Source organism: Gobio gobio, assembly GCF_949357685.1.
Source record: "Gobio gobio genome assembly, chromosome: 13".
Taxonomy (NCBI): Eukaryota; Metazoa; Chordata; class Actinopteri; order Cypriniformes; family Gobionidae; genus Gobio; species Gobio gobio.
The window spans coordinates 25,599,734-25,622,276 of record NC_137106.1 but is presented as its reverse complement, the minus strand read 5'-3'; the positions used below and the strand labels follow the sequence as shown (position 1 = coordinate 25,622,276).

General features: G+C 37.4%; 1 protein-coding gene across 4 annotated transcripts in view; it reads left to right on the top strand.

The window, feature by feature from the left end:
* ehbp1 (EH domain binding protein 1) overlaps positions 1-22,543 on the top strand; it is a 158,292-nt gene that overhangs the window by 13,816 nt on the left and 121,933 nt on the right. For all 4 annotated transcript variants that reach the window (XM_079833627.1, XM_079833626.1, XM_079833625.1 and 1 more), the window contains exons 3-5: positions 12,373-12,430; positions 14,478-14,573; positions 16,314-16,367. In XM_079833627.1, the coding sequence (XP_079689753.1) occupies positions 12,373-12,430; positions 14,478-14,573; positions 16,314-16,367 (208 nt within the window). The remainder of the gene's footprint in view (positions 1-12,372; positions 12,431-14,477; positions 14,574-16,313; positions 16,368-22,543) is intronic.

Below are 22,543 nucleotides of genomic sequence, written 5' to 3'. Positions count from 1 at the left end.
CAGGCAACAGATCTTCAAAATGATTCATTGCAAGTAAGAAAAGTTATACATAATATCTGATAATAAGAGAAACTTTAATAATAGATTCATCTGTTGATTCATTTCAGATTTGTAAATTTAAGTTATGCTTTATTTATACTAAACATTGTGGGCAAAAACATAGTTTTAAACTGAAGTAGCAACAAATCTTTTCTACTGTTTTATTATTTACATCTAATAGGGATGTGACGGTGAGGAAATTTTCCCACCGGTTAATTGATGTGTGACAACACCGGTAATACCGGTATCACCGGCGGAGGCTTTTAAATCACTAATTCTATCTAACCGAAAGTAACATGCACACAACCGCTCTGAACTGAAAACGCGCCAGTGTTGCGTATTCACCCACGTGAATGACAGCTCGTCTGTAAATGCGCGCTCTGTGAAGCCATGGGTGCGTCTCAATCAGTTCCCTAGTTCAGTAGTCAGGGCACTGACCAAGCATTGATCAGTCTATGATTGAGATGCACGCCATGAATGAATAACAGTTCGTCCGTAAAGCCTCGTTTATACTCGACGCGCCCGCACGAGCGCGAGGGTGCGCGCGGCAAAAAGAAATGCGCGCAGTCAGCGTAGCGGAGGCTCGCACTGCGAAGCCAGGCGAAAGTAAACAATGCGCGCTCTGTGCGGCCGTGCACATTTAACTTTCGGTTTTGAATTAGCGCCAATTCGGCTGCGGGTTGCTTGAATTGTGGGTTCATTAGTCTATTATTTTTAATGAAAAACACAACAACAAAACAAATGACAAACTCCCTTAAATAGGTGCTTTTACGTTTCGCTTTGAAACCAAACCTTCCGCGATCATCTCAGTCAGCTCCTCACTCTTAAATCTGATGAATGACTCCTGCCGCTGCCGAGACTCACGGTCGGATCCTGCTTTATTAAGCAGATACGTTCAGTTTTTATTTGTATTGTCTGTTCTCTAACTGAACTAAATTATTTTATCAAAAAGATGGTGGGCGGTGCCACGGTGGGCAAGTGATGTAACCGGTGTTGAGTCTGGACACCGGTAACACCGGCAACACCGACTATCGTAGCAAGCCTAACATCTAATAAATGCTGGGTTCAGACTACACACACCATATCGGCCAGATATCAGTTTTGGCACGATCCATCTGTTGCAGGGTGTTGTGGTTATTTGTAAACGACAATGGACGTCGGGCAACAATGCAATCGATCGTTTTGTCACATAGAATCAATCGTTTTGTTTTCATTAAGAAATATGGTGAATTCCATGATCAAGCAGATATTCCTAAGGCCGCGGTCCACCAAAAAGTTTTTTTTTCTTCACGCGACTGGATGGCGTATTCAATTGTTTTTAATGGGAGCGCCGCATTTTTAGAACGCCATGAGTGGAACGAGGCGCTGAGCGAGTATTTCACGCTCAAGCCCTTAGCGCTCAGTGTTTTTTTACTGGTCGCCGAGAGTTGAAGAGAGTGTTCAACTTTGAGCAAAACGCAGCGCTCCTCACGGTCACTTTTCACCCAGCCGTCCAATCACAGTGGAGGAGGGGCGGGACAAATACAACACAGACCAACCGCCACATTCTTGCTGCGTCCGAAAACCTAGGCAGCTGACTCGTTGCCTCACTGCCTTATCAGACAATGGCTTGTAAGGCAGCGTTTGTGCTTGAAGGCACCTCACAAAACTAATTTCGGACAGACTTCTTAGGCAGTGTAACCGTTTAATGATCTACAGCAAAATAGAGAGAGCTTTGGTGAGAACTAAACAAATATTGAATTACTACATTAGTAATTTCTCGCTAGAAATTACATCAGAAGTGGAAAATGTTGGTCAAAAATATACATTTACACACAAACTGACCAGCAAACGCAACTTTCGGACGCCATCTTTTTTTTCCAGCTTAACTGTCACAGAATGGAACGCACAGGATTGTGGGATATCAAAGGCAGCGAGGAATACAAATATGCTGCCTTCAATAATCGATCAGATGAAGGTATCTCGGGAGACAGGAAGTGAAGCTAACATTAGATTCGGACGTGCCTTGATGCCTTCCTGCTTTGAAATGTGTCCTCCGCAGGCAGCTTTTTCCAGGTTTCGGACGCAGGCTCTGTGTGTACAACGTCAACAGATGAAAACAATCAGTATCCGCTTGTTAAGTCGTGACGTAAGGAACGCCGTTTCTGGGTCCAAGTCTCAACTCGTTTCACTTGAGCATGCCATCGACGGCTGTTTTTATGAGCGCTATTTATTCATATTAATATCAAGCATTTTAAAAAGTTAAACATTTTAAATACTTACAGTCTACACAACAGTCTCTGTGCTCAGAATCACTGTCTGGCCATCTGGAATTTTGGTATGGAGATAAAGGTTATGATTATAATTTTTTTGTAGTATTACACCACGTTGTGTATGTATATTAGCACCGTTTGTTATTCTTGTGGTATGAGAGCGTTTGGACCCCAAAGCGCTGCTGTATGACGTCAGACTTAACAACCGAATAATAACGGAACAAAATAATTTAAAACAAGAGCAAGAGCAAATACTTTACATTATATCAGCATTTTTATATCGAATTAATACAGAAACAAACTATCTGTGAAATGAGAGAACCTACTAGTAACACGTCCGCGGATATTCCGTATCATAACAAGCAAAGAGTCTCAACTGAAAAAAACGCTGCACTGCCAAAACGCTCTCAAGCGCTCACGGCTTCGTATGAGATGTTAAACTGAGGTCCTGACTCTCTGTGGTCATTAAAAATCCCAGGATGTCCTTCGAAAAAGAGTAGGGGTGTAACTTTGGCATCCTGGCCAAATTTGCCCTTTAGCGTCTATCATCATGGCCTCCTAATCATCCCCATATACTGATTGGCTTCATCACTCTGTCTCCTCTCCACCAATAAGCTGGTGTGTGGTGGGCGTTCTGGCACAATATGGCTGCCGTCTCATTGTCCAGGTGGATGCTGCACATTGGTGGTGGAGGAGATTCCCCCCTTCTATATGTAAAGTGCTTTGAATGCAGAGAAAATGTAACAAATTATTATTTATTTTAATAATGTATTAGTAAATGTTGAGATTATCACTACCTAAAATGTATAAATGCTGTATAAATATTGTTTGTTAACTAATGTAAACTAATGTTTTCAAATGAAACCTTATTGTAAAGTGTTACCAATTTTGTGTACCACAAACGTTTTAAGAAGGATATGTTTTCTCTCTCTCACTTTATTCTAATAAATAATTTAAATCCAGGCCTACACAGATAGCCGAAATCAATAACCTTCTCGTCTGCCATCTCTCTCTCTCAGCCGTATTGTGTGGCAGTACTGTATTGTGTGTTCCAGATCTTCCGTTACAGGCTCTTTAGTGTGTTAATCTTAATATCACTCTGTTCCAGTTGCTGCTCTCTCTTTGGTCTGCTCTCTTTCTTTATTTAGACATTCAGAGATCAGATCAGAGGGGGATTTCTGATTGACAGCATCACTGTGTGTGTTTGTCACAAGCGTTCATTCTTTTTTTATTGATGGAGCGGTTTATAGCCTAGAGGTGGTTGCGGAAGTCTTTTTCCTCCTTATATTATTAGTACTTTTTGTCCATCCGTTCTGAGTCAGGATGTGGTTCAGTCTGTCCGTTCCTCTCGTGGCACATCATCCCTTCCTTTCCCTCCCTTTCCCTGTGGAGTCAGTCAATAAGGTACACAGATAAGGTCTCAGATTGTACAAGCATCTCTCCATAAACAGCGTTTTATAGACATGAATGATACAAAAAATATTACAGCTCTACGATTAACTGTTAAAAGATCACAATATCGATTCAAACACCCACTCTATCTTATTCGTAAATAACAGCGATTCGGCTAAATCAAGTCACTTTTATTTTTTTATAGCACTATACAATAGCAAAGCAGCTTTACAATAATAAACAGCAAAGTAACAGAATTAATGATGCAAACTTCATCAAATGTGTATTAAACCTTTGACATGTACGATCACAGCGAACATTCAGATATGCATTAGCGCTGCCGCTGATCCAGAGAGAGCAGTTGTCATGTATAAAATGGTCTTCTCAACCAGTGTTATTTCTGTCTTACATTAATTCATATTATCACACAAGTATCGGGATACAAGTTTATAGTACACCGGTTAATTGATGTGTGACAACACCGGTAATACCGGTATCACCGGCGGAGGCTTTTAAATCACTAATTCTATCTAACCGAAAGTAACATGCACACGACCGCTCTGAACTGAAAACGCGCCAGTGCGCACACACCGTGAATGACAGCTCGTCTGTAAATGCGCGCTCTGTGAGGCCATGGGCGCGTCTCAATCAGTTCCCTAGTTCAGTCAGGGCACTGATCAAGCATTGATCAGTCTATGATTGAGATGCACGCCATGAATGCACACTGTTAGTTCGTCAGTAAAGCCTCGTTTATACTCGACGCGCCCGCACGAGCGCGAGGGTGCGCGCGGCAAAAATAAATCTGCGGAGCCAGGCGAAAGTAAACAATGCGCGCTCTGTGCGGCCGTGCACATTTTACTTTCGGTTTTTAATTAGCGCCAATTCGGCTGCGGGTTGCTTGAATTGTGGGTTCATTAGCCTCCTATTATTTTTAATGAAAAACACAACAACAAAACAAATGACAAACTCCCTTAAATAGGCGCTTTTACGTTTCGCTTTGAAACCAAATCTTCCGCGATCATCTCAGTCAGCTCCTCACTCTTAAATCTAATGAATGTCATTCCTGCCGAGACTCACTGTCGGATCCTGCTTTATTAAGCAGACACGTTCAGTTTTTATTTGTATTGTCTGTTCTCTAACTGAACTAAATTATTTTATTACTATAAAAAAAAAAATCAAAAAGACGGTGGGCGGTGCCACGGTGGTCAAGTGATGTAACCGGTGTTGAGTCTGGACACCGGTAACACCGGCAACACCGACTATCGTAGCAAGCCTAGTTTATAGTTATAAAGTTGTAGTTATAAAGATTCTCTAACCCTTCACATTTTACACCGTCCCTTGAGGTTTAACTTAATTAAGCTAGAATCAAAAGGCCTTAATGAAGAAATTGATTTGTAAACAATGGACAACTGTGCATAAAAAAATCAATGAGTTGTGTTTGTTATTTTTTTAGTCAGACTCCGACATGACTTAAAATAATCATTTGTGATTCAGTGAGTCAGTAATTACACTAAACATGGCTTAAGACAGACTGAGTTACAGAGCGAGTTACCATGGTTGTCTAAACGATTCAGTTAGTTTCTGATTGATTTGTGAATCACTGATCAAATCTTCGGAATCTGAAAAGCCATTTTTTTGCAAATCTGTTTTGTTTATTGCATGCTCTCTGCAAGACTCTGTTAAGCTTTGTTGAGACTAAGCTACTAAGTTGTGTTGCCTGTTGGTTGTGAGGCTGCCCTGTTTTTCTTTCTTGTTAAATCCAGATAAGAAACCACCTATGCAGGTTGTTAAAATGCATCTGACAACATCACATTTTAAATGCTTATCCATCCTTTTGTGTCTTGGACATAAATGAAGGAAATAAAAAGTGCCAAACAAGGGATTTAAATGTTAAAATGCCTCATTCTGATCTCAAGTAACAGTATGTTACCAGGTGTAAACAGCACTATCACCTGATCATCTGAGATGGATTTTAATGCCAGGTATAAATTAGGGATGTGCACTAATATTCGATCTGTAATTAATATTCGAAAAATAAAAACACTATTAAAATTTTACTATATTGCTTTGCTGGCCGTAAATGCAGGGAATCCATGATAAATCCCTCTAAAACTTGCAGTTATAACTAAATCCACTGGGTGGTGATGTGGAGCGTGTTAAAGGGTTAGTTCATCCAAAAATGAAAATTCTGTCATTAATTACTTACCGTCATGTCGTTCGACTCCCGTAAGACCTCAGGTCATCTTTGGAACACAAATGAAGATATTTTAGTTGCAATCCGATGGCTCAGAAAGGCCTCCATTGGCACAATGTACTTTACACTCTCAAGACCCATAAAAGGTACTAAAGACTTCGTTACGAAGTCCATCTCACTACAGTGGTTCTACAATAATTTTATGACTCGGCGAGAATAGTTTTTGTGCGCAAAAAAAACCTAAATAACGAATTATATAGTGATGACCGATTTCAAAACACAGCATCATGAAGCTTCGAAGCGTTATGAATCAGCGAGTCGAATCATGATTCGGATCGCGTGTCAAACCACCAAACTGCTGAATCGACTCACTGATTCATAACGCTTCGAAGCTTCATGATGCTGTGTTTTGAAATCGGTCATCACTATATAATTCGTTATTTAGGTTTTTTTTGCGCACAAAAACTATTCTCGTCGCTTCATAAAGTGCATTGTGCCAATGGAGGCCTTTCTGAGCCATTTGATTTCAACTAAAATATCTTCATTTGTGTTCCGATATGGGTAGTCTTATGGGTGTCGAACGACATGAGGGTAAGTAATTAATGATAGAATTTTCATTTTTGGGTGAACTAACCCTTTAATAAGATTGTATGAGATCACATAATGTCGTCAACTGCCTCACGATGTTTGGAATTACTTGAATATTTAAAATGATCTAGCAAAATGAAGTTACTTTTGATGAAATGAATTATAGTTATCATTATATCACGACCCCAATGAGAAATCACATGAAACACCAGGCGAATGAGGAAAGACGGCTGTCCATCACTGCATCACGAGTGCCGGTAAGAGCAACTGTACCCCGAGTGAGGGCGAGATAACGTATATGACAGCAAAATGATCTCGAGACAAATGCTTCCTTTAAGTTTCATCAAGGGTTTAAGAACAGAAAACACAAAGTGCTGTTAGAAACTTCACTTAACACCGTTATCTTTGTGTCTCTGCAACGTCTGTCAGTGGAGCGCGTTTTCTCACCCGGAAATATATCATCATCCACATGATATTGTTTTTCTCAACATTATACTGTGAAACAGTATAAACACGATAACCATATTCTGACTCGAGTGTATGTGTACGTTCTGCACGATAACTGGCGCACTTTATTAGCGTTTTTTTTCCGCTGGTGCTGCTTGAGCTTAAAATGCTTTTGTTCTTTAGGCCTATATTTTTGGTTTACACATATTGTTTAATGTTTTAAACTGAAAGATAACCTTAAGTTGTGACGTAAGCTTGTTGTGTATATTGCATAATCGTAAACTTGTTCAGAAATGGTGACGATAACTTGATGAATAATAAAGAAAAAACTTCGCTCTCATTTTCTCAAAATAACGTCATTTTACCATTATTAAAATATTTAGATTTTTATGAGCCCAAATATTTGAATACAATATTTTGGGAAAATGCCCATCCCTAGTATAAACTAAACACATGCCACCCTCTTTCTAGTTCTCTGTAGCAGCTCTTAGCGTTCGTGTTTGGGCAGCTGTGCTTCTAGTGCCCACTGCCCAGTGAAGGACTTTCGCCAGTCTGTCTGTCTGTGTAGTACCCTCTTTACCCGCCTCCACTTCCTGCTGATAAGATCTCCTGCTGCGCGATGACTCACTTTGTTACTCCTTTTCTTGTTATTTATTTATGCCAGTCCTCCTCAAATCTAAAACCTTTTTTTTTGCTTCAATTAGAAGTGTAAATGGCGTCTTGAGGTAGTTTGCCTCACAAAGACGATTGCAATGTTGTACTTAAAGAAATTGTCTTTGTCTCTTTCTGTAATAGAAAGAATGCTTGGTAAAGGCTCAAGATGATTATAATACTTTCTCTCTCACACCCACAGCATTTCCGCTGTTTATTAATGGGTGTTGTAGATCTACTTTTACAAGCTAGACGGAATTCAGCTCCATTTTAATCCTACAGGAAATCAGTTTCCAGATTGTTTAGACTTTTGGACATTGAGCTTATTTTAGAGCTTATTTCCTAAAATAGTCTGGTTCGGGAAGTTCCTTAAAATCAAAAGTATTGAAAGAAAATGAATACTTTTATTCAGCAAGGGCATATTAAAAATAAAAGTGACAGAGAGAAATGTTTCAAAAGATTTCTTTCAATGTACTTTTCAGTTCAATGTACTTTACAGTATAGTCTTAAAGCAACAACGCAAAAAGCAATATATTATAATCAAGACGCCAATTAAGAGGAGTTGGAGCCAAAGCCTTGTGCTTCACTTTTGACTATTTTTTTTCCCCTTCAAAGTATATTACATGCTATGTTTGGAAGACTTATAGAGTTCTTATAGTAATAAAAGGTGTGAACATAGTTACAGACCTCCAGCCTATCAATGTTAAACTCATGGTTTGACAGTCTTGGCTTCATGCCTCACACCTCAGATGTTGACAGGTTTCTATCAGCAGACCCCTTCCAGGTGTATGATCTACATAGCATACCAGTGATGGAAACTGAACAGTTTCACATTAGTATTTAGTTTTTTTGTGGAGTACAGTAATTAAGATGGACCTTGAAAGCACCGTCAAAAGACTCTGGATTTAGCAGCTAAAGTAAATCTTAATGTATCTAGAAATGCATGACCTGCAGCCGCAAATCTGAGCTAAAACAACTGGTGACTTTAAGGGTCTCTAGTAATGGGTCTGAGAATTGAACTGTAGGGAGCACTGAGTGCAGATATGAAATGTAAGAAATTAACCACAAAATGAGTTCCAGGTGTGGTTCTTTCTGTGTCTGGCAGGTTGCTGGTGGGATTGCAGCAGGAAACACATGTAAACAATACTAAAACTGTGAAGTTCTGGTGAACATGTGTTGCTTGTGTTTAGGTTTCGGATAGGTTTCAGTGATTGTGCAGTGCAGTAATTGGCTGTAGAAACAAACAGGACAGGCCTCTGGTTCTTGACCTTTGACGTAGAGCCAGCCAGGAAAAACTTTGACTATAGACATCCAAAGTGAGGAAGATTAGATTTTAGAAAGTATTGTGAAAAGTATGAACGTGCAAAAATACATATTTTCAAAAATTGAGTAGTGGGACAAAAAGGCCAGAGAAGTTAATTTGAATGTAGTGTTTCTGTTTAAAGAAAAAATGTTTTGGTTGTTGCACTTTATTTTACAGTATGTGCACTTGTATGTATGTATGTATGTACGTACAGTGTGCTTACCTAAGAAAGATCTGGGTAATTTAAAATAACTACATAGGTTAAGGTTATATTTAAGGGTAGGTTCAGGGTTAGTACCTAGTAGGGATGAAACAATTACCGGTTTCACGATAAACCACGATAAAATTTAGTGACGGTTAGTAATATCGTAGAAAATTGTATTATCATTAAAACCGCGTGTGATTATCACGATTGTGAAAACTCGCGGTAAATCTTGTCCAGTCAGCGTCAGTCTGGTGCAGCGCACCGCTGCTTTTTGAATGAGGAGAAATGGCAGAAGGCAGTGACAGCGGCGGGAGATTTTTCAGACTTCTAAAAGGACCAAATCTGAGGCGTTGTCATATTTTGCCTTTTACAAAAGTCCTGAGGGAAACTTAATCTAAGATGGTCACCTTGTCTGCAGAACATGCCAGAAGAAAGTCGCTGTAATAGGGGGAACACTTCAAAACTATGAACGCAAGGCAAGTGGACTTTGACCTCAATATCAAAACTACGTCTTGCAAATAATAACGTGAAGCGAACGAACAAATTCAGACAAGACTAGGGTGACATTTAAGGGATAATATTCAGGGCTTGACATTAACAACCGCCATTTGCGGGTATAAGTTAACGTTATTTCGGCTGCACACTAGTCACTCTGGCTGTTGAACTTATTATAGTCTTCTCAAAAGCCGTCTGTTATAATCGCGTTGCGCATTATAACCACTCACACGTGTTTATATTGAGTTTATGAATGCAATGTCTCATAATCAGAGTCGTTCAGAGCGCGCGCCGCGCTCACTCGTTGAAATCTGCACTCAAAGCAGAGATAAACGTGCGATGTACGCAGGAGATTCACTCATCATACAGTGTTGGACTGTTTTTGTTCTATTTCAGCAGCGAACATTGTTTTAAAACACACAGCAGAACCACAGCACATCTGATATGACTGGCATAACGCTGGCGAATTTAGGGACCGTCTCTAAAGTTCAACACAACATTGGTAACGTTATACACGTTTCAAACTTCAATAGCATTTGAAGAGAATGACAGTCATAAAACTGACTGTAAAGTGATCATTTAGGTGTCAGGTATGATGCACACATTTTGATATTTAATAAAATAAACTGTCAAATCATATGGAAATATGGATATGCATTATTTCACTAGGATACTGTTTGGGCTCTAACACAAAACATGCTAGATTTAAATGCATCATTGCTGAACACTGATGAGAATATTGCTTGAGAATATATTTACAGAGATAATATTAGAGATTATATTTACGATAAATTATTATTATTTATGCATTATGCGTTGCTATTGACGACGGCCATTAAGGAAGAAAATACCACAGAATCAAGCTTAAAAAAGTGCATAGAGCTGCTTTAGTTATTTGTTGTTTATTGAATTTCAAATATAAAACTTGTTGAAATGTTTTTAAGTGTGTGCATCTGTTCTTTTTGAATACTTTCATCTAGTTTGAACAAAACCGTGATAATATTGATAACCGTGATAATTTGGGTCACTATAATCGTGATGTTAAATTTCCATACCGTTTCATCCCTAGTACCTAGTTATTACCCAGTTATTATAATTATTATAATAAGTAAATAGTATGTATATGTGGAACAGGACTGTAAAATAAAGTGCTAAGAAGTTTCATCAAGACTTACATTTTTGATCAAAAATACACAAAAAAAACTGTAATATTATGAAATTGTATTGCTGTTTAAAATAACTGTTTATAGAAACAGAAATATATTAAACATACACTTTAAATTTCATGGATTTTTTCCTGTAATCAAAGCTGAATTTTCAGCATCATTACTCCAGGCTTCAGTGTCACATGATCCTTCAGAAATCTTTCTAATATGCTGATCTAGTGTTCAAGTCCAGAGGCATATATTATTATTATTATTATTATTAATGTTAAAAACAGTTGCGCTACATAATAGTTTTGTGAAACTGATTATTTTTTCAGGTTCCTTTGAACAAAGTTTAAAAGAATCGCATTTATTTAATTTTCTTTGTGTGTAAAATTACAAATTACTTTATTGTAATTTTTGCTCAATGTATGTATTCTTGCAGAATAAAATAAAAAAAAATATTTTGAAAAAAATAGTAACCCATCCATCCTAAAGAGAAAACATCATGCCATTATGAAAACCGTTCTGATAAGATCATGTGCATCGGGGCCTGCAGTAGAGAATGTCAAGTAGCCTAGAGGAAACACACAAGGCCTGAAAGTAGGGATGGAAAAAAGGAAAGGAGGATAAAGGGAAAGAGTTTTGCTATTTCAGAGCGAGAGATGACTGAAAACAGATTGTCTTCAATGCTCCATGTCATGCACAGCATGATGCATTAGGGCAGGAGGGAGTGTGTGTGCGTCTTCTAGAAATGCACAGAGACAATGGAGTGTCTGTGCATGGTTTCTCTGTGATGCTCTCGTTGGTTTCCTGGACACAGTTTAAGTCTAGTCATTGGTTGAAATGCTATGTCAGTGCTGATTCTCCATGGAAAATCCTTTTTGGGGAGCACTGCCATTTCTCTGTTCCTGGGAAACGGATCCATACAGTTTTATAATCCAGATATGTACCAGGGGTTACTTTAGATGGTCAAAGATCCTGTCTGCTCCATGGAACAGTTTAGATAAGGACAGTGATGTTTCTTAAAATGAGACAGAGACACACACACAGCACACATGCATAAACACACCTGTCAGATTGCGGTCAAGCCTCTTACTGCTAGTAATCCAATTGAAGCTCATGAGTCCTGGATCCTGTGTGTGTGATTTGTTCTCTCTCTCAGTTCTGGTCAGATGTGCTGAAAACCTTTTGTCCTTCAGGTCTAACAGTCCGTTTATAACCTGTTGGTCTGTTTGTGAGTGTCATTATTCACTTTGTGTATTGTGAATGTTATACCGTAAGGTGTATTTGTGCTTTAGCGTGAGGGATGAGTTTTGCATATAATGTGTTTCCGGTCTTGCCACCTGAACTCCATTAACATATTAATCTTGTACACACACTTGCATCAGAAAAGCAGTGAGTTTACACACTGCTGTGTTATGAATGAATTTGCAGCATCATTTGTACTTTGAACTCCTTCCTGAGAAGGCTGGTCAGCATCTTTCTCTTTTATTTCTCATTTTATCATGTTCTCTGTTGGGTGTCAAGTGATTCAAACTTGAATTCACTTTAGTTTGTGCACAGTAGAGGTGAAATTGGAAGGTCTGGTTTTGTTTATTAGTTTTTTTTACCACTGGTTGTTTAATTTTTTTTTTCTCTTGTGTCCTTTTTTTTTTTAGGCAACCAGACAAGCTAGTTGTTGTCTGGACACGCAGGAGCCGAAGGAAATCTTCCAAGGTGGGTAATTTCTTTTAATGGTTTCCCCGCTAGCTTATAGACCCAAAGAAGTGCATTGGAACTCGCAGCATTATTCAATGTGTTGACGTGATTTCCCCTGAAACGGCTCAAGCTGTTAGCAGCTCCTCCCCTTTTTTGAAACAGCCAATAGCGTTTTGTTATTACCACAGTTTGATTAGCCTTTCTGTTTGTTAAAGCCGGAGTTTCCCGCCGAATCTAACCGTTTAACATCATAATCTCTTCCATATCGCTTTGAAATACAGCATTCTGTGCAGCATTTAAATGGGTCCGATATGTTTTGTTGTCTGCGCCGACTCGCGCATATGATCCACGTTGCGCTCTTGTGTCTCTAGTCAACGGCCCTGGTCTAGACTATGTGTGTGCGCTGCTGCGGTGCGCGTGAAATTATCGTGAACCCAGACTTCATCCGTCTCAACTGAAAGCATATTTACACTGTCTGAATCGTTTCTAATCGCATATATAGTGTGCTATGTGCCATTCACCATGTAGAAAATAGTAAATGCGTGAACAACTGACCATTTTCAGATGCAGTTCAGGGTCTATTTATAATGCAGGGGGCGGGACTTCAGATTCTAGAGCGAATTTGATTGGACAGAAGATTTGATGAGAAGGTGAAGTCTGCGATGATGTCATCAAAATCTGTTATTTGTTTTAACGGAAGTGAGTGACTGTAAGTTTTGAAGGCTTCTATCTCCTAAATGCAAATTTGTTCATTGTTTTGGAACACACCAGCTTATTCATAACCTTAAGGCTAAGATAATCATACTAAAAGCTAAAAAACTTAATTTTGATTTCAGTGGGCCTTAAAAAAAAAAAGTTTCCAGCCGCCAGCATTATTGATAATTTTCACACAATTTTCATGGGCCCCATTTTCTTGCACATTTTAATCTAGCTTCATGCATTCTTTCTTCATCAACACTTAAATGTGGGTAAGTTAATAAAAAAAAAAAAAACATTTTGAACAAAAAGCTGAGAAAATAGGGTTTTTTAAAAGACTACTTTTTGTATCGCTCGTTTCTGCTCCTTTTTCCCATTTGTTTTGATCCATAGATTCAGTACTCTTTCAGATGATCCGTAATAGCGCCCCCTACTGTATAACAGTGAGAATACAAAGCCAGAAAATTATGTCTATGGCAGGAAAGCGATGTCTCATAAATGACGAAAATTCTGTCATCATTTACTCACCATCAAGTTCCAAACCTGTAGGAATTTGTTTCTTCTGATCAACACAAAATAAGTTATTTTGAGGAATATGGGTAACAAATATGGGCCCTGTTGCCTTCCATAGTATTTTTCCCCCCATACTGTGGAAATCAATGTGGCCAGTCAACTGTTTGGTTACCCATATTCTTCAGTATATCTTCTTTCTATTAATCAGAAGAAACAAATTCATACTTTTCCTATTCTTCATTTCGTTCAATTAATTTCGTTCAACTTGCGGGTGAGTAAAGGATGACGGAATTTTCATTTTTGAGTGAATTATTCCTTTAAGTATGTTTATGTGCAGTAAATAGCAGGTTTTTTGTAATCAAGTTACAGTCTTAATTTACATACACAATGCATAATATAACATTTGCAGGAAACAAGTCAGCTCTTGAAGACATTTGTAGCCCAATTAGTATGTATACCTGCTGTACAATGTTTAGCTACAAGCATATTAACTAGGTCTGTGAATCTGACTAAACAAAACAAGACTAGTATGTTTTACGTAGTTTGAATTTGGCTGAAATCAAACTTTTAATGCATGCAAAAATGCACTTATTAATTGAGCTAATGTGAGTTTGGAACGCTGAAATATTGGCCCAAAAATTACATGCAACCTTATATGAATCATTAAAGCTTTTTGTAACAACTTGTGTATGCATCACTCCGAGAAACGAGAATATAGTAAGAATTTTTTTTTTGCAATGGCTAGATTATTGTATAAAAACTTATGTATATTTTGTATGAGTAAAGATGTTAGTTTTCCAGTTGCATTAATTATAATCATCTTGTGTATCATCTAATATAATTTATTTATTCGCAGTCTCATAGCTGGCAGCCTGGCATTAAGAACCCCTATAGAGGAGTTGTGGTGTGGCCCGTTCCAGAGAACATAGAGATCACTGTCACCCTATTTAAGGTGAGCACACACACACACACACACACACACACACACACACACACACACACACACACACACACACACACACACACACACACACACACACACACAACGGTCTCTCATCTATAGGCCAAGTAGGCCTAGATGTCATTGGGGCCAGTTGTAGCAGTTGGCTGTTTCCCAGAAGCTGATTGGTTGGGATCTGCAGGTCGGCTGGTGTCTAGACATCCTGATTCCAAACTGATTTAACTGCCACAGTCCAAGATTGTAACTGCTGTGTGTGCAGCAGAAACTGACACGGCAACAGGAAGTGTGTGCTCTGTATGTTAGTCCTTTTGAGATGCCGGTCAGCAGATTTTTTCATCTGGCACGAGAGAAGTGAGACCTTACATCCTGAATCGTCAGACCCAGGTGCAGGTACACAGGAAGTGCATCTAGACACACAGAGAGAAAGAGCAGTTTGTAGATCTGAGGTTCCTCATGTTGACAGCACAGGTTTTTAGATGACAGAACTCTTGACTCAGATGACATTTTGACAGCAGTTCAGTTTCTCAGTGGCAAAATTTGCTTGAAATAATTTTAAATATATTATTATATATAATATGTAGTCTTTATGCATAAATATTATGAATAGCATGTCATCTTTTAAATATTACTATACTTAATATCTATGCACGCAAAATGTGTATAGTGTATATATAACAATATATTTTTGTACTGTATGACCATTCATGTATGTTATTTATATATTTATTATACTATGTAGGCCTAAATATTTTCATTTTTCAAATATATTTCCTTATGCACGTCAAATACATAGATTTTTTTATTTTTTTATTAAATTACTCTATACTAAGATTCATATCTCCCTTAAATAAAATAAAATGGAATATATCAGAAATAATGTGTAAATTAACTCATAAAATAAATGAACATGTATGATGAAAGTTTGGATTTCATCAGCTTTATTGTCCTGCTTTGACTGAAACCCACACACATAAGTTACGAGCTAGTGCTGACAGGCTGACCTGGTGTTGTATATCCTTTAAGAGTCTCTACATTGTGTTAACAAAGGTCACACACACAAAGTGCTTGTCCAAACATTTCCCTTATCAGCCTTGTTTTCACCAAACCTAATAAGTGTCACGTACAACTACATCTCCCGGAGTTCATTGCAGTGGACCAGTTTGGCTTTCATAAGTTCATCAATGTTTCATTTGTGTACCGCTAACCATGCGGTCGGATGACCGGGACAGTTCTAGAACAACAGAAGAGCAGTTCAGGTGAAGCTGTATGCATGTGTGTCTTCATACATGCTTGTTTAGCTGACCAATAAACTTGGTTCAACTTTGAAATAGGCTCAAGACAGATGAGAGTGAGAAAATTCTATCATTGTATGTTAATTTAAAGATATACAAACAGATTTAAAGAAACATACAGATGGGCATTAGTTCCTCTGTGACAGAAATCGACCGTTTCGATCATTTATATAACGGATATAACCAGATATAGCTTTTGCCAAGTCATTTGAATGAAAGTGCTTCTACATCCCTCATATGTTTTACATAACAAGGAAGGAAATGCAGATCTTGTTCCTGATCAGTAGAGAGGGATTTGATGTATGGATTTGCGGTTTCCAAAACTCTCTGCTGCAAAAGACATTATAATACAGACTTTTATACTGAGACTATCTTTTAATGAGCTTCGTCATTCAGTTTTTAATGCCATCAAATTAATCCCCACATTCTGTTCTTTTAGGATCCCCATGCAGAGGAGTTTGAAGACAAAGAGTGGACTTTTGTCATTGAAAATGTGAGTGCTTTTATTACTCTCTTGTGGTTCTGGTTAGTTCTGCTATGTGCAGCCTGACACCTAGTGTTCAAATGGAGTAATCACACTAATGTTACAGTCTCAGAGTTTCATGATGAAGAATGACTGATTTGAGTTTGTGTCATATCATGTTGTTCTTTGTTGGTTTCTCGCTGTTATACACTCATTTGTTTTCCTTATTTGTTGTAAGCGTTCATGTAGTTTGTGATTTAACAGATAATTGACAAGTGGTTTTATAGTTTGGCTGAACTGGGATATTAGTGTTCATTTTGTCAGCTATTTTTTAATTTAGTCTTATGCTGGGTATACTTCCTTTTTCCGCATCTGGACGTGTCTCGAGTGCAGTCGTGTCCGCACAGCTTTTAAAGTATAAAAGAATATGGCCGAGTTTGACACATGCACAATACAATTGTTGTGACACTTCTGTCTCTTCTGCCTTTCTTGCACAAGCCGGACAGGGTGTGCGGACATCCGCGAACCCTCCTAATGATGAAAATTACGTCACACAGACAGCCGAAGTATACCTTCAGTCCTGTGTTGAATTGTACTTTTTATTTTTTTATCATATTTATTCTACTCTGTTATGTTTTTGTTTAGTCAAGTTTTATTTGACTAAATGTCTGGGCATTTTAGTCTAGTTTTAGTTAATTGAATACATACAATGAATAAATAGTCACATTTTCATCATGCTGCATAATGGTTCAACTGATAATACAGATTATTTTGCTCAATTATAATCACAATCATTGTTGTCTTTTGAGAATGTTTTGACATTTTTATCAGAATTATTGAACTTTCACCTATAAGCACAAATCAAGAGAATGTCAACTCAAATGCATGGTTTATTTTACATCTTCTATATTATTATATGCTATTTGTAATATAAATGCACATAATTATTCTCTATATATGAAAACTGGTAAAACCAGAAACATGAAATTCCTAACAGTAATACCAATAATTCCAAATTACATGTTTTTCTATTAAAACAACAACAAAAAAGACTTTGTATTGCCACGCAGAGGTTGCATAACTGTAGAGAGAGGGCATGCACATGGTTCTCAGACGGCAAAGATTATATAAAACACTGGGCAGAAAATGTATCCTTTTAACAGAAACGCTCTGTTTGGGGGTATTTAAACTCTTGACATCTGGCAACCTCAAGCACGAAAACTTGTAGTTGAAGTTTGCAATCAGTATCCTTGTCTCTTTTTTTCTACAAAAATAAAGAGAGATTTTGGGAAAGTTTTTAAATTTTGGACAACATTTTAGTCTCATCTTTTTAGTCAATGATATTCCATGGGGATATAGTCACAGTTATAATTTAACCCTCAAACTGTGTTGGTTTCCTGTTTACACTTATTTGGTTTGACATTTATAGAATGATTTGTATATAAAATTAATTTTTAATAATAAAAATGTTATATGTATGTCGTGTTGTATATATTGTTTCTGGATATTGATCTAGGTGTTAGAGGCAGAATTCTGCCATCTGCTGATTAGAGAAAATTCTGCAGAAAATATAATTTTACAGGAAGTGTAAACCTTATACATCCAGCAGAGGCCCATAGAGATCCCTTAATTTTTCTGGATGTTGCTAACTGCTCTTATAACCGCTTTTGTGATGTATATTTTGTGAATGTGTATATATATTTAAACAGTGTGAAATACATTAAATCAGTATTTTTGTTAAAGTTTAGAATTTTTGTTGTTGTAGTTTGAGGTCTTTTGAAGCGTCCTGTTTTTGCAATAATGCCACATAAATTTGCAATAATGCAAGTTGCCACTAAAAGACAAGACTTGATTGTAATCACATATTATTTATTTTAATAATCCAAATGTATAAACTTAATTAACTTTAGAATATGAAATGCATTTTAAAAAGTAAATAAAACGACAAAAAAGAGCAGTAACCAGATATGAACAGGAGTGAAGAGACACCTGTGTGTGTGTGCGTGCGTGCGTGCGTGTGTTCCACATTGCATTTGTGCTCCAGCGCCAGGCCTTCATTTATGTGTGGAAATTTTCAGATTTATGCTGGAAATATTGATTTTAATTTTTTTTTTATTTCTATACAAATGCCCTCTATTGCAGTCACGTGTGTGTGTGTGTGTGTGTGTGTGTGTGTGTGTGAGAGAGATCATGTTTGTTCCACATTGCTATCAAACCCAGGTGTTTGGATAGATTATGTAGAAAGTCAACATTTTATGCAACTGAGATGAAGGGAAACTACTTTTTTTTAACTAAGGAAAAGTTGATTAGGGTCATATAGACCATATTTACAAACACAATATTTAATGACGTTATTGTTGACTCAACATCGTCTCGTCTTAGTCATGGGGAAAAAAGCTTGTCAACAAACATTTTTCATCAGTTTTCTGTGATACCCAAGTATTTAAAATTTATTTGCCTGGTGTCTTGGATTAAACGCAAGTTATTTATCTGGCTGTTTTTATCAGAACCAGATCTAGCCTTTATTTGCCAGTTTTTTATTTGCAGAAAATTGCCAGTTGTTTTGCTCTTAAAATGCGTTGATTGTAGGAAGTATTTTTCTTGACACTGATTTGTGTCTCGGATGCTTTTAGATATCCAAGACTAATGTTGCTGTTGTAGATCTTTGCAATGCACCTGCTGTAGGACAGGGCTGTTCATAAACACTGCGGTGCTTGGCATCTGGTTGTACCAACCCCAAACTTTGAATACTACAGGTTGGAGCAGACTGATTTGTTTGTAGTCTGTAGCGTTTATATCACACTAATTTTCCATTCTGAACATGGCATCTGTCTGTATCTCTAGAGTGAGGTTGTTTAGATCCACAAACATGGGCACCAGTCCAGACAGGACTCTCTATCCATCTGTCTCCTCAGCAGACAGATGCACAAACATCAGCGCACAATAATAAAGTCACATCACCGGTCCAATGTAAGTGTCTCCAGCTCTGGCAAGCTCTCGTTAATGTCTCTTAATCAGCATAAAAACACATGCAGTTCTCTGTGTGCGATGACTGTTTGAATGTGAAATGAATGGATGATAGGGTATTCCTGTGTATTTGAGTTATGTGTACACAGAAGGAGAGTGATGGGAGAGGAGGGTGAGAACACAAAGCATGAGCTCTGAATTCCTCTTGTCCATACACACCTCACTAATAACAGACTGATCAAAGACATGCCTGTCATCTGACACCAGCAATGAGACGAGAAGAGATCCACACACACACCAGGTTCCCACAAACCCACTGAATTCTTCCTTCCAAAAACAAACGAAAATAGTGTCGTCTCTCACAAACACACACCCTTACATTAACTTGAAGTGTTCATTTTTTGCCGTTTTAGTTATTTAATAATGTTTTTTCTTTTGATGAAAATAGTTACGTTTATCCTAGTGAAATTGTCATTCATTGTCAAATTCTTTAAAGGGGTGGTAAAACATTCTTTCGAAGGCTTGATTGTGTTTGTGGGGTGCACTGTAACATGTGTTCATGCTTCGTTTTTAAAAAAAAATATTATTTTTCAGATATTTGACCTTTATTCTACACTGCTCTGTCCCTCTTTGTAAAAACGGTCTGATGGTTTCCGGGTTGTATGAAGCCAGTCTCTCAAAAATACGCAGTGGGCTCAGATTGGTTAGCTGGCCCAGTGTGTTGTGTTTCGCTAACCGCAGTGCACGTTTGTCGGAAACGTCACGCCCCTTACCTTTACCGGTAGACTGTGCTTTGGTCAGTATTAGAAACAATGGCGTCAATAAAACCATACCAATCTGAGCCCGAATCAGAACCAGAACATTTTAGTGAAGATGATCGAGCAGAACCTGTTCAGTCCTCAAGAGTAAAGACTGCGAATCTATAGTGATCGCTACTAAATGGCACTGTTACTTTTGTATTTTTAGAACGATTATAGCCAAATATCTGTCGCAAGAACTATTAACCCAAAACGAACACTAAACATTGGCTTTACTAGTAGCCAAATCAAACACAGAACCATGTTTACCATGCCCGTAGATAAACAATACATAAAAGCTCTAATCAAATAATAATTTACACTGATGCCAAGTTTGCTGTTGAGATTTTAACGTTAGTGTTTGTAACGTTAGGTGTTCGTCGGATAACTTTAAGTATGAATGAGTATTTAACAAACTGGTTTGCAGAACAGCCTTGTCATCTGTGAACTTACTTGCTACAACGTACAATTAATAATACGAACTATTACAGGAAAACACATCGACGAAAAATAAATCATACTTACAGGTTGTGGCCCGTAAACAGCTTCTGTTTTTAAATCCATCTTTCAGGACAAGCCGTTGTGCGAATCCTTCATTGAACTCGCGAAGATTGTGGAAGCTTTCCTCCGTGAAATGTGCAGCAGGAGCCGTGGCAGATTCACACTGGCAGTGTTTGTCTCGCGCAGCTGAACCGCGGCTCGTGAATTGCAAATACAGACGAATATTGTCCATTATGTCACATTTTCTGGTCTTCTCCTACGACCCCTGTCGTGCTTTGATTTATGATGGGCAGCATATATCTGCTGCAAATGCGACCTGTTCCCCTCTGTCTCATACACACATGCATATAATATGCTGTATGTTAAACGCACTGCAACGCACCCCCGTCCCTAGGAAGGCTGAACAAAGCAAGTACCCCAGACCTGCAATCTGGATGAATATAACAGCGTTTCGTCGGCATTGCGACAACAACACTCCAGCCTACTAACCACAACAACGCAGCGATACAAAATGGCCTCGCCCCCCCCCCCCCCCCCCCCCCCCCCCTATTCTCGGAGGAGGGGTTTATGTAAATATTGGGGCTGGTGATGTCAGAAACCCTGGAGGAATGTCTGGTAGTCCCTACCGGCCGTTTGCTGTAGTCCTTAGAAATTGATTTCTTTAAAAGCAAATATCTCCCTTTGCTTTAAACTTTGAATGTTGTAACTTTGCAGATGTTGTTTATGCTCAAGCAGCAACATTACACACTAGCTACAGTTAGAATAATGAAATTGTGGTTTACCACCCCTTTAGTTTTTGTCTTTAGACTAAAACGCCATATATAATTTTAGTCTATTAAAATAACATTTCGATAGACCTTTGTCAGGGTAATACCATAATTAATTTTTGACAGGAATTAAAACGAGGCTGTGAGCTATAGAATATGGTGCTTTCAATGTTGTATAGGGGAGAGCGGGACACAACCTAACGCTTTTTGACTGTCTAAGTTTGTGTAAATCCACTTGGGGTTCAGAGTTTTTATTTTTTTCCCACATTCATTTCACACGTCTAGTACAATTATGTGGTTTTGTTTCATTAATACAGTGTATACTTTTTTCTTGATTTACCCCGAAAGAATGGAAGTGAAATGTGACAACATGCCCCATCGGTGGGGTACATGGTAACATGACCAAATGACAGCTTAAAATGTTATGATATAATAAAAAAAAATCCATGACAAATTAAAATATTTTGTCAATAAAAAAAAAAAAAAATAATAAAAAAAAAAAAAAAAAAAAAAAAAAAAAAAAATATATATATATATATATATATATATATATATATATATATATATATATATATATATATATATATATATATATATATATATATATATATATATATATATATATATATATATATATATATATATATATATATATATATATATATATATATATATATATATATATATATATATATATATATGTTTATATATATATTTTTTTAATTATAAAAAATGACAATTTTATTTTAAAAAAGTTAATCATTTTGAGTTTGACAACAAAGACATCGCTAAATACAGCTATACAGCATAGTTAAAAACATAATAATTAATAATTTCTGAAAATTGACTCTCAGTCATTATTCACCCTTTCCTCGTGGTTTCTCTAACAAATTCATAAAAGTATAGAATATAATAGCGTAGTTCTAATAGGGGCACATTGTAACAGTGTGACAACATGCCCCACCAGTGCAACTGGGATTTAAACCACGACTCGTGTCTTCTGCTGTTAGATCAGCATTAAAGAACTATCCATCTCAACTGTTAAATAACAGATATAAGATTACAATAATATCAGATTTGTCTTATTTTAAATAAACATTAAAAACAGAGATGAAAAGTAAACTTAAGTAAGAAATGTACTTTTGCTATGGTTAAATCCAGAGTTCCGTGATAT